The 12,757-nt window shown below is 41.9% G+C and overlaps 1 protein-coding gene across 11 annotated transcripts in view; it reads left to right on the forward strand.

The window, feature by feature from the left end:
* The window catches only part of CALD1 (caldesmon 1), a 219,573-nt gene that overhangs the window by 163,413 nt on the left and 43,403 nt on the right, over window positions 1-12,757 (forward strand). The window contains exon 1 of one of the 11 annotated variants that reach the window (XM_087765626.1): window positions 531-774. The exons of the other annotated variants lie outside the window; for them this stretch is intronic. Within the exon in view, the coding sequence (XP_087621752.1) occupies window positions 728-774 (47 nt within the window). The 5' untranslated portion in view covers window positions 531-727. Of the gene's footprint in view, window positions 1-530; window positions 775-12,757 lie in introns of those variants that run through there. 11 annotated transcript variants of the gene reach the window in all.

Consider the following 12,757-nt stretch of genomic DNA (forward strand, 5'->3'; position numbering starts at 1 on the left):
AGCAGTTGAGCTTGCAGCAACTTCCTACCTCCCCGGATTTGTTCCTGTTTGGCAATCGCCCTCCAGTCTTCTGAGCTATCTGATCCAGCTTGACCTTTCACAAGTTAGACTGGATGCAAGTGCCTGCAAAATGCTTAGACAATGATTTACGATCAAAAGGGAGGACTTTTTCCTGGACCATTGTTTTATATTTGGGTCCTTTCCCCTCATCATCTCTTGGCAGGCTGGAATGTGACTTTCCTACAAGCAAATACTTGCGAAGGCACCTCTGTGCAGTGCTCGGGCTGCTCAGTGCTCAGACAAGCTTGCTAAACAGAAGCACTTCTTGTGAAAGCTGAATGGGAAGCAAGCATTTGTTGGTCAAGTTGAGCAGCTGAGAAATCTGCAGGAATTTCTGTAACTGGGGGCCCAGTCATAGCAAAGAGGATCTATTAGAGAGAATACAGTACAAAAAATAATAATCATATGATCACAGAGCAGAGGGGGGCGAAGGGAGGGGAGGAGGATACAAGATAGATAATGAGCTTGACAATAGGCAAATACAGTGTCGTTACGGGAGCTACAAGACCAACCAAATGGTTAACCTGTGGGGTGGAAAGAGCATCCAATGAGTCTCGCATGCCTGAAAGGATAATGGCATTTTTATTATCTCATTCCACGCCCTGATCATCCGTCCATTTGCTCCCTGGAGCTGGCAGCAGTTTACACTGATTCATACGCTGCAGACATGATCAGCAGATCATACTGCAGGCAGAACTTGTCAAGCCTTTCCAAGTGAGTTGCCGATTTATTATGATATCTGTATGGATTTAGCCTTTTGGTGTTGTGTAGGAAGTGCTGGATGGTGGCGATGGGAAAGGGAACAGAACGGTGTAACAAGTTGGGAAGCTGGTTGAACTGGGGACTAAGCACTGGATGCAGACCAGGTTCTTTTGCTCTGCTTTTTGCTATATTGTGCTCTATTGTCTAAAGGAAATGTCTTTGCATTTATGCATTTCTCTTACCTGAATTGCAGAATTTAAATTGCTTTGTTCAGTGGAAGAAGAATATGTTGGAAGGACTAGTTGCAAATCGGAGTTCTGTTAATGGGAAGCTTGCAGAAGTTTCATAGTTTGTGTGAAAGCTTTCACGTAACTCAGATTGCTTAATTCACTGAGTAAATGAAGTCCTCATGGCACATTCATCCCTGAATGTGGGAGGGAAGCGAGAGAAGAAAATCAATTAGCTTGTGTAATATCACCAACGAAATGATCTGCTTTATTTGGGTCCTGTGTTGTTGTTTTGTTTGTCTGCTTTGTATGTTGAGGGGTGGGAAACAAGGCACTAGTATGTTTCTAAAACACTGTGATTTATATAGGAGTTTTGTTTAAAATTTTGGAGAAGTTTTGAAAAGCAACTGGGATTTCTGGGTGCATGTTTTTGGAGTTTTCAGCATGAAATCTTGTGCTTCTGGAGGGAGAGGGAGCTCGGGGATTTCTGAAACTCAGCCCCTCCAAGAAGTCCCTTCCAGGAATCTGAAGTCCTTCATGGTGATTTCAGAAATTGGGCAATAAATAATAATTTAACTAAGACTGTGTCAGATGGGTTTGTTTTGAGTTGGTCTGTGGTGGAATACCGCTACAAGCTGCAGCAGCCTGCCCTCCTGGACTGCTGTACGGGAATGGAGAACAGCCGTGGCGTGGCGGAGCACCAGTTTATCTGCACCCAGCATGAGGGGAAAGCAAGGGAGGGGGGAAAGAGCAAAGTGGGTGAAATTTGGGCACTTTAGTGCTGATATAACTGGTGGAAACCTTGACTCTTGATACCTACTGTGGGGAGCTGGCCCTAAGGGCAGTGACCCAGACTGAAGTCCCTGAGGCGACCTTCGGACCCTTTCACTCGTCCGCGTTGGGGCTGGTTTACCTAGATGTCAGGGTCTGGCTGTTCTGCTTAAAAAACTACAAATCATTGGATATGCTTGCTGAGAGAGATTCTCCAGCACTCCCCTTTGGGCAAGAGAGGAAACCAGCAGTGTGCTAACTTTATGCCTGGCGTATCTCTGAAGTGTTGGGCAAGTGCTGGGAGGAATGTCCTAGCTTGCGTATGCTGTAGCACCCGCAATTATGTTATGTGAAGTGACTTCACTGCAGTCAGTGAAATTATATCTGAGTGAAAACAATTCAATCCCTTTCTCTTGAAGCACGATTAGCTACTATGCTGTTTTGCTGTATCTTGGGAGATTTGTATCCTGTAGTAGCTTCCAAAAAAGTGCAGACACACCTTGACAACCAGACATGGGTTTTGTTTTGTCAAGACTCACAGTAGCATACTTGGGGAAGAAAAGTAAAGCTCTCTTTGGTGAGGACTCTTGAGAAATCAAATGTGTGGCCAAAATTTGGAATCTGATTTATTCCCTTTTAAAAAATATCTCCCTGACCTCAGGCCAAAAGTGAGGAAGACACCTTTAGCATTACCCGCAAAGGCTTCTTCAAAGCATTGCTCAGTGAAACACATGATGAAATACTGCCCTTCCCAGGCTGAGGCATAACGTAATCATTCCAAGTGCTCATGTCTTCTCAAGAGATTACAATGGAAAAGAAAAGGAGTATTAAAATCCTTATAAGTTAACTCTCTAGAGACTCTCCAGGGAAAAGGAGGTGGCTGTTATTGCACTGTTTTGAATGAGGTACAATGTGATTTTTAACTTGTTGCAAATGTCCTCTAATGGCCCCTTTATATGATTGTTTCAGCTGCATCGTTTAAAGATACTCTCTATGCTCTCAGTGTACTTGTAGTATTTGTAGAAAGTTTTGTAATTGCTAAATAGATGAATATAATCCTGTTAGCTTTTGATACACTAGAAATTAAAAGCAGAAGCTCTCATCGTAGCCAAGAAATCATTCCGGTTGGCCTGAAAATATAGACTGCTTAATAAACGTATAGGGATTGAATTGGCTCACTTTGCTGGATGCTAAAATAAGTGTTTACTGTGGAAGTTCTTAAGGAAAGCAGAAGCCTTCCTTGGTAGAATGTTTTCTTCCAGCAAATTATAACTTTTATTCAAACTTCACAAATTGCTCATGGGCAGTTTGGTCATGGAAAGTTCACTCTTTCACAGCATTTTCTGGTTGGTTCTTCATACTGTAGGTTATCTTTTCTGTTTCTTAGCTGGATGTTCAAGGCAGATAGTCAGCTAGTTTTGTTAAGAGAAGAGAAGGGTGGAAGAGGACACTTTTCCACAGACAGCAGCAGTGTTGGTGGCACTATGTTATCTGGTTAATTCTGCTCCAAAAATCGATGCTGTTAATTTTCACTTAAAGCCATCTCTTTCCTTCCTTTTGGTCTTCTCTGTTGGCCATGCTTTTCATTCCTGTTCTCCAGTGGGCAATGGCCTGAATACTTAATTTATAAAAGCCTTTATATATTACTGAGTTAAAATAAGGTGGACATAACATAACTAAAGATCAGATGCACAAAGATGTTACCCTGTAGTGAGCCTATTTGTCTCCATTTTGAAAGCTAAGAATACAAGTCAGCCTCTGAATGTGGCTCTTGTCCAACAGTGACAAGTGTACCACAGGCTAAGAAATAGGCATTTTTCTTACAATGTCCTATTTATTTGTGAGCTGCACTGTTTATATCCAAGTTGTACTTCAGTGCCTGATGTCTGGGAATGAAGTCCAAAACACTTGGGATAGCAGGTGAGTGCTTTTGATGCAAATATATTTCTGTGGGTAGACCCACATCTTTATGTTAAACACTGTGGTAACAATACTCTGCGTCTACAGAGCATTCTTGACCTGTTAGTTGTCACCACCTGAATGAAATACATGTGCTTTGGTGTCTGGTTTACACATCAATAGGGACAGTGGCTATGGAAGATTGAATGTCCAGTTCAAGATTTTGTAGCTGGGTTTAGGAACTTTCCTCATAGCGGGTCAGAAGAAATTTACTGGAAGAGCTGAAACATTTTTGAGTGAGATTATCCTTACTGGAAGAAACATTATGGCAGAGAAAGGACAGGTCTATAAGGAAACATCTCTGAGGTTTCACAGCCTTCTTGCCTCCGTGAAAGATGTTTTCTTCCTCCAGCATAAGCAAGGCATTGAGTGTCAGGAGCACAAAGCTGGATTAATTTGTGTGGAGTTTTGGGCATCCACCTGAGTCTGAAGTCATGTAACTCTGTGAGAATCAAATTTCTAAGATTTTGTTGGAGAACAAGTGACTGGAGAGTTTCATGAAAACCCTGAGCTGAATTCTCTACCCTGTCCAGGCCTTGGTTCAAGCCAGGACAGTGGTGAGAGATATCAGACTCAACCTGGTACTGCTCTCTGGGAATCCAAATGCCTGAAATGAGCTGTGAGAATTGTTTCTGATGAAAGATAAATTTAGCAAAACCAAGAAAAATTGGAAGAGTACTGGGTGGAGCAGAATTGGCTGGGAGTTCATGTTAGATTTCCGAGATTAGCTTTGTCTAAATGAAAACTGGAGGAAATACTTTTTTAAATTAAAATGGGGTTTTTTTTTTGACACTTTCTAAATAAGAAACTACCAAGGGTGCATCTTTGCAATATTTTTTGAAATAAAACATTCTGATCTTTTTTTGAATCTTTTAATTCAAACTGACCTACATTTTAAAGAAAAAAATTAAAAGAAAAAATCTTAGATGAAGGATTTGCTTTCTAGTTTCGGGCTGAATTAAAATAAAACAGCCCTGAACATTTTCCATATCACTTCACTCTGATAAGGGTTTTTTCTTCTGCTTCAGCAAAATTAGAAAAGTCATTGTTAGTGCAGATCTTAAGTCCAGATAGCTCCTCCGCAGCCACGCTGTTGGGCATAGGTGTTCAGGCAGTGGGATGGGGGTGGCAGAACTTCATCCTGCTTCTTCATACCCCTGCCTTTCCCTTTCCTGCCAAACCTGCAGTCCCAGGCCTCCCCATCCACCCTATTCCCAATTCAGGGTAAAACAAGAAGGTTCAAAAGAACCAGGGGAATTTTCTGATGATTATTTTATGCCCTCTGTGGTCTTCCGTACATATATATGCATATATGTCCATATAATGCAGATGCAGTAAATTAGATAACCTAAAACCATATGTTTAAAAATCCAACCAAGCAAAACACTTCCATGAATCGTTGAAATAATTGAAACATGGAGAACTAACTGACTTTGTAACTTTTCACTCATTTCGCATTTTATTTTGTTCAAGAAAACATTAAAAAAAACTTTTTGTGCTATTTTCATGTATTGACATTTGGTTTATGTTTTGAGCCATGTAAGCACTTAAGTGTAATAAAAAAGTCTCCTTGACTTCAGTAAGGCCGTTTACATGTACAAGTAGCTGCAGGGCCAAGTTTATAATTATATATCTGTATAATGTTAGCCTTCATACATTTATCCATTCCAATTTTAATTCTCCATTTCATAAAATCTATGATCAAATTCTGGAGCCCGAACTAAGCTGATGTCGTCCCTTTTAATTTAGGACTCAGCCCTTTTATTCTCCTCCTGTGTTTTATTTTTATTAGTTGCTTTCTTTTTGTGCTGATGTGCAGCACATATTGTTAAAGCCACTTATTAGAGCCAGAATTTTACAGCATAGAGACTGTCCTAATAAGGGAAAAAAACCTAGCCCTTTATTGGTGAGGTAAGAGAAATCAGGCAGTGGATAATTTTTTTGCTGATTGAGAAGGATAAGGTGCGGTTTGGCAGGTATCGCATTGGTTTGGCATTTGCTGACATGGTTCCTCTTTTCTGCAGTTCAAATCCTTTGCAGAGTAGACAGTCAGGGAGGGCTTCCCCCGCGCCCCCCCTTTGCCCTTCCCTCCCCTCTTCCTTCTCTTTTTCACAAGTGTTCAGCATTGCTGTGAAACCTTCCCCTGACACACAAACTAGATGTGGTAATGAGAAGTTTGTGCAAGTCTAACAGTGCCATACTGTAATCACCTTTTAGGGAACAGCGGGCACGTTGGAACATAGTTTTCCACGTGGGCTGTTCTACATCTAAAGCCTTTAAACAGTTTGTGAAGTTGTCAGAAAAATCACACTTTAGTCCAAGGTATTATGATCCAATTTCTCTCTTCTCAAAAATCTGTCACTGAAGGAAAGTACAAACTACAAAGTTTAGTTGATGCTTTTAAATTACTCAGCTGTTTTTTCTTTCAAATTGTTTTGAAGGTTCATACTGAATTCCAGAGATGAGTAACACAACCCAGGCTCAAATACAGGCTTCAGATCTGAAGTCAATATAGTTCCTCAGGTTTTAAACTGAGTTACGATGAGCAAAATTTCAAGCAAGGACAGAAGCTGGTATCTAAATTCTTTCCTTCCTCAGTCTCTGTTTGTCTCTTGCTAACTGAAATATCAAGCCAAGTATTGGCACTGCTTAAATTCACTCTGTGCTGCACCAGGAGACCAAAAGTGTCTGTCTCCTTCCCACCTGGTGCCCTGGTGCGACTCTTTGACTGTACGAGGAATAACGGTTAACCTAGTCACTAAATGCCCAGTTTCCTCTGTCATTTGCTGCTTTATTTTCTTCTGAGTATGGTAAGTTTGATTGTGTCACTTTTGAAGCAAATTTTTCCTCTTTTTGTTCCCCCCATCATAGTAATTCTAGAGTACATATCCTATTATCGTTGAGGTTAGCTTACTGTAGGCAAAGGATGATAATAAAGCAGAAAAGAAAAATAAACAGCATTAATATCAGCGATTGGATGTACCAGTTCACATTAAACAAAACATACAGATGCACCCTTAGGAGCAGGCTACTCCCAAGAGCTTGCTGCACAACCACTTTTTTGGGGTTTGGTTGTGGGTTTTTTTTGTTTGTTTGTTTGTTTGTTTGATGCCTATTTGTATTCAGATCCTTCTTCCTCAAAGTCAGAATCTCTCTTGAAGATCAGGGACTTGGCTAACTTTGTTGTCTTCTTTTTTTTAATTTCCATCCACTGCTTTTTCATATACCTTGACTAAGCAACAGTGAGAAATATTCAGATTCTTGTGAGCAAGAGTGACTCCAGCAGAAACTGGCATGCCAACTGGGGAGGATTAACTCTGTGCAAGCAGCTGTGATTCCAAACTCTGAATCTTTTTCAGATCACTTTCAATCTGCTTTATACTTCTGCTTAGGAGGATCTGGTCTTGCTGTCTGTCCTCCAGGTAAAGGTTGCTGTATTACAGAACAAAAAAAGGTGATTCTTGTTCCAGACAGCTTAAAACCTTATTGAGAAAATATCTCTGAACTGGTGTGCTGTGCATTTCCAAAATTTGAGAAAGCAGCCCCTGTGGAAGCAGTCCATGTGCACTTGTTTTCCTTCCCCTGATAATCTAAGAAAGGTGAAGGCCTGTCTTAGAGGTGTGTCCTTGAGACCAATGCACTTGTCACTACTGGATGTGAGATTTTGGCTTCTGTTCAGTTTGTCATAGCCAAATTGTCTGCAGATTTTTTAACCATAAAAATATATTACATGTTTCTGAACAGGAGATTTTTGGCTTGCCAGATTCCATCTGCAATGTGTTCAGCACTGGAATTGCTTCAGTGTAATTACAAAAGTACCTTCTAGCATCACAACTGTTGCTGTCCTGGACGAACCTTACTACAGTTTTTTGTTGTTGTTTTTGTTTGTTGTTCTTTTTTTGTGTGTGGGGGTGGTTTTTTTTTTTGTTTTTTGGTTCTTTTTAGTGGAGTTTGTAACTCAGCAGTAGAAACACGGGATGGGTGAGCCTCACAAGGCTCAATACGCTGTCGGTTTCAGCATCCACAAATGATGGGGACTGTCATCACACACTGACATGGCCATGGTGGAACCTTTATAGTCTTTGTTCATTTTCAGGTTATTCCTGGCTTTCTAGCTCCAGTGAGCTAGTGACCTCTCCTTTGCCATGTGCTTCCTTTCCCTCTTTCATTTGTTCTTCCCTTTCTTGCTACTGTTACACGATATGTTGCAAAGCCCGAATGAGATGTGTTCCAACCCTACAGTATTCTCTTCCATACTAATTTCTTCAAAAGTAGCCTTCCATTTTTAAACTAGTGTTGAATAATAGCCTCATGTATTTTGCATAACACCCATCTTTCCTCTGTGAAGCAGGAGATTTTTAGGATTGCACTTCTCCTGCAGGAAGGAAATCACTGGCATGCATTCTGGCTGTGTACGATGGTGGTGTGCATCTTGGCCTCAGTCATCTGCCTCCTCCTGGAACAGGAGTGGTCAGACACATCGTGTCAGCAGTTTTCTTTCTCAGGATTTGAAAAAGCCCCAAAGCCTAATTAGCAGAGGTCACATCTGGTTCCAAAGCTAGCTAAACTTTTACTTTAGTTAGAAAGATTAAGGGTGAGGACTAACCTTCTTCTGGTTCCTCTGTTACATTTGCCATCAAGGCTGTAGCAAAGCAGTTTTGAAGTTCTCTGCAAATGCAGCTTTTCCTCAAGACTTACCAACATGCTAAAAAGCTCTCTTAACACTCTGGCAATGCTATCTTGGTATTCCCACCAGTCCTTATCTATATGGCCATGAAAGCTTCCCACTGACAGCATGTGCATTAGCGATAATTTGCAGCCCATCCAGTTGAGGACGAATATTGCTGTCTTGTGCATACCTGAGAGTTGCATTTGGTCCTTTGTCATTGTGGGATAGCCATGGGGTTAATTCCTTATTGATTTCTTGGATTCTTCTCTGTCTTTCAAACTCACCCAACACCCTGTGGAGTGATCAGGTAGGAGACAAAGTCTGGCTTGGTACCTCCCATCCAGTCCTACACTTATAGCCCTTGAGCTTAGAAAGGTGAATGCTCTGAACCTATGAAACAGTATTTGTTTCTGTTACATTCTCTGTGTACTAGTTGTTTCTTGTGCTGTTCTGCCCTGGCAATCATACCAATGTGTTTTCTTTCCCCCAAAAGGATATAATTATGGTTTTCACAAGATTATAGCAAGCAAAGGTTTTGCTGTTTAGTGCCTAGTGCCTGGCTTTCCGTCCCTTCCAGCACTTCTCAAGATGCATGACATCATTTCAGTGAGAGGCTGAGTCCTGAAAAGGCTGACAGTGTTGCAAGGGTAGGCAGAAGGGAGGTTCAGGCTTGGGACAATTTAAGGCACAGGGCTCACAGGTGTGGAGGAAGAAGATGGAGACACCCATTAAAATGCCATTAGGTGAGGAGTGACAGGAGCTGCCTGGAATGTGAGAAGAAATTGGAGAAGGAGCTGGAAAAGCTTCTGGGGAACTGAAATAGAGGAGAAAACCATTTGGAAGTTTTCTCTGTAACAGAGGCAAGTAGGTAGAGGGGCCTTCCCTGGAGTTTCCCAAATCTTTGGTAATTTTGAGGGAGTATTTTGAGCCAACTTTGGGAAGGGTCCAGAAAAACAGTTTGTATATGCTGATAGCTATGCACTAACACTGACAGTTACTCTGTCTCATACTTATCTTGAGCTGGCATAAGCACCCATAAGTACATCCAAGATCACCTCAGTGGCAGAGAATTGCTAGTGTTTAAGTTTTATGCCTGTGTTTGCATTAGACCAATTGGTCTTATAATAACTTATTGATGTAGGTAGCACCTGTCGTGCTAGCCTCTGGATCCTCCAAATGGATGATTTTTTTCACTGAACGTTCCTGTGTGTTAGATGGGAACTGAAGCACAAGGGAGTTTAAGCATCTCATGCAGGAACTTGTAGCAGAGAGGGGGCAAATGAAGCCTTCTAAATCCCACATTTAGCATCTTAACTGCCAGCATGTTACCTTAAGTTAAAAGCAGGCTTAACTTATTTTTCCAATTTGGGGGACTGCTGATACCCTTTTGTTACCTCATAGCTGCTAAAGTTTATCTTCTTCAGACAGATGATTACTATACTCTTATTTACTCAGTAATCTTAGTCAACTGAGTTGTGGTAACAGGTTGAACCACACTCTTTGTGAGCAGGAACTCAAATTCTCTTATGCTTGTCCTAATTCTTTATTGTGCCAAATATTCTGCAATTTGCATTGCCAAACCCTTTCTTGCCAAATGTTATATTTTCACAAATGTATATTAAACATAGATTTGCTATCCAGTGCTTGGTTTTTGGCCCCTCCCAGTGCCTTTTAGGATGCATGATTTAAATTCAGTGAGAACTTTCATAAAAGGGTAAATTGAATTGTATCTCCCTTGCAATGGGCTTGGTGTGCATATGTGAATAGTTACTATGGATGGCTGGGAAAAGGATACTTGCATGAACCATGGCGTGTTTGGATCAAGTCTAAGGTCTATTCTTTGGTGGTGTTATTTCTAAGGATCTGTCTGCTGTGGAAATGCCTTGTTATAGGAGTCTCAGTGGCTTCCTAAAACACTCTTCTGTCTTGCAGTGCAGGTGAGACAGGAAACATTTTGACTTTGAATCAAGACAAAGTCCTGCAAGAGCCAGTGTTGGAAGGGTTGACTGACTGCTAGGTTAACGGTTGGACTTGGTGATCTTAAAGGTCTTTTCCAACCTAAACGATTCTATGATTCAGGCCAGTGCTATCTACACTGTGGGACTGAAGAGAGTGCAGTGAGAGCCATGGTAAACAGAAATCTTACCATGTGATGTCTTCTACAGTTTCTGTAGGACTAAAATCTCTCTGGTGTAGAGCTGGTGTTTTCTCACTTAACCACCTTTTGGGAGTCCTACCTCACCAAGTTGGCTTTCTGCACCTGTTGAAGCTTGAGAAGCAGAAGGGTTTGGCAGCAAGCTAATTCCTTGTTTCCCAATGGTAGGATGGGGACCCTCCACCCCATTTTCCATACTTTTCAGGCACTTAAGTGTATCTCAGTTCCCAATCCAGTGCTTCAAAAAGGTGACAAGCTGTGTTGAGGCATGCTCACCCCTGTGCAAAGCCTGAGGGGCTTTCACAGTGACATGGCCACAAGATCCCCTGGGCTAAACCAGCTTTTCTCCCTTCCTTTCCCATTTCCCAGCAGGCACAAGTCTTTTTAAAATGTAAACTACTGATTTGGAAATACCTAGCAACAGAAGGCATTACGCAGAGGAGAGGCAGGCTATCACTTGCACAGAGAGAGCTCAGGGGAGGAGGTCTCTTTGTTCCGTATGCCAGCAAAAAAAGGTCCAGGATAATCAATTCTGCCAGTGGCTTTCACACGCTTTCAGGCACTGTGATGGAAGTCAGCACGGTGCAGCTATTAGAGATGGGCCTCGGAGGGAGGAGTCCACATACCTGCAACGTTTTCCTTTGGAAGTTACCGGAAAAGCTCCTGGTAGCTTCAGCAGGTTTTGAAGCAGCGGTGAAGTAGTGCAGCCAAAGCGAGAATCTTATCTGCTGCATGGTTTAGGCTTAAAAGAAGTATGTTTGTCCATGTCTCTGTTTTTCCATTCCATAAACTGGCATTACAGTAGTAATAATACCCACCACGCAGAAGTCAGAAGGGGTTGCAAGGATTAATTAACATTTGTAAAGCACGTTGAGATCTTTTGATGGAAAGAAGTTAGCAAGTGCCAAGTACTAATATAACAACGAGGGGAAAATAGCCATTGGTCTACATTCAGTCCTGGAATGTAATGGATTATACCAGAAGCCTTGGCTTAAACATTTGTGTGTGTGTGTTTAATGATGATTTTTTTTATTACCTTTTCTTTAAAAATATTAGTTGAATCTGTAAAAAGGCTTTGCTTCTCGGTGATGGAAACTTATAATCTCTTCTCTCCTCTCACATTTGGAATTAGACTCTCTCTTGCCTGCACTTGCAGTCTGTTCCCGTTAGCCGTATAGCTTTCTTACCATGGCAGCCCTTCACTATCCTCCCCACCTTGTTGCCCACCTCCTCTCACTTTCCTTCTACTGTTGGTCACACTTCTCTCTTCTATAGTCCTATCTGCTTTGCTCCTTCACCTTTGCTGCCCTGGACCCGCCTGCCATTTCTTTTAGCAGTATGATGAAATGCAGATAAAAGAAAGTCTATGTTGTGTGGCATCAAACCGATGCTTTGTGGACCAGTGCTTTGGTCATGGTGTGCAGAAGCAAGGACAATCACAACACAAAGTAATGCCATGCTCTCCAACAAGGGCACACTCGTCACTATCTGGAAGCAACCCAGAGCTCATAGGTCCAGCCCAGGCTAGTGCTGCTCACCCTCTCCTGCAACCCAGGTGCCAATGCGGGAGGAGTGTGAAAATATTTTGCCTGTTGGACAGGCTGGAGCTTGGAACAAGGACTGAAAGCTTGGGGCCAGGGTTTTTATCTGATGAACATGAAGCACAGCAGGGGCTGGGGTGGAGGCTGACCAGTTAGGTCAGAGGATGGCTGTTTGGCAGTGGAAAATTTGCCAAAGCACCAACAGGACCTGATAAATAACTTGTTGTGAACGTACAGCTGGCACTACCACTCAGCTCCCTGTGTCCATGCAGAGCTCATCTGTGTTGGGGATGCTAAAGTATAAAGTGTTTTGCAACGGCTATTACACACTGGTTCCCTATGTGGAACTGCTATTCCAGAATGAAATTGAAATTTAATAAAAAAAAAAAGCGCACCATAATAACTGCTGTGATTTGGAAACACGCTGTATATTGCAGAAAAGCCCCTTACTCGGGCACAGTACCTCCACAGGGCAGTTTCTTTGTGTTAGGTGCCTTAAGCCTCTAACAGCTGTGTATATCCCATTGGAAGTCCACAGACCATGGGCACTTCTAGGGCAAGCAAATTGTTTTCTTCTTCCATTTCCTCGTTTTTATCTGGGTATTTTCTGTGAATAACTCATGACTTGCAGATAGTTTGTTAGTGAACATTTGAAATGAGAGAGGTTTTTGTT

The sequence above is a fragment of the Nipponia nippon genome, unplaced genomic scaffold (assembly GCF_047370975.1).
Source record: "Nipponia nippon isolate SJK-2023a ecotype South Korea unplaced genomic scaffold, ASM4737097v1 scaffold_3, whole genome shotgun sequence".
In the NCBI taxonomy this organism is placed as follows: domain Eukaryota; kingdom Metazoa; phylum Chordata; class Aves; order Pelecaniformes; family Threskiornithidae; genus Nipponia; species Nipponia nippon.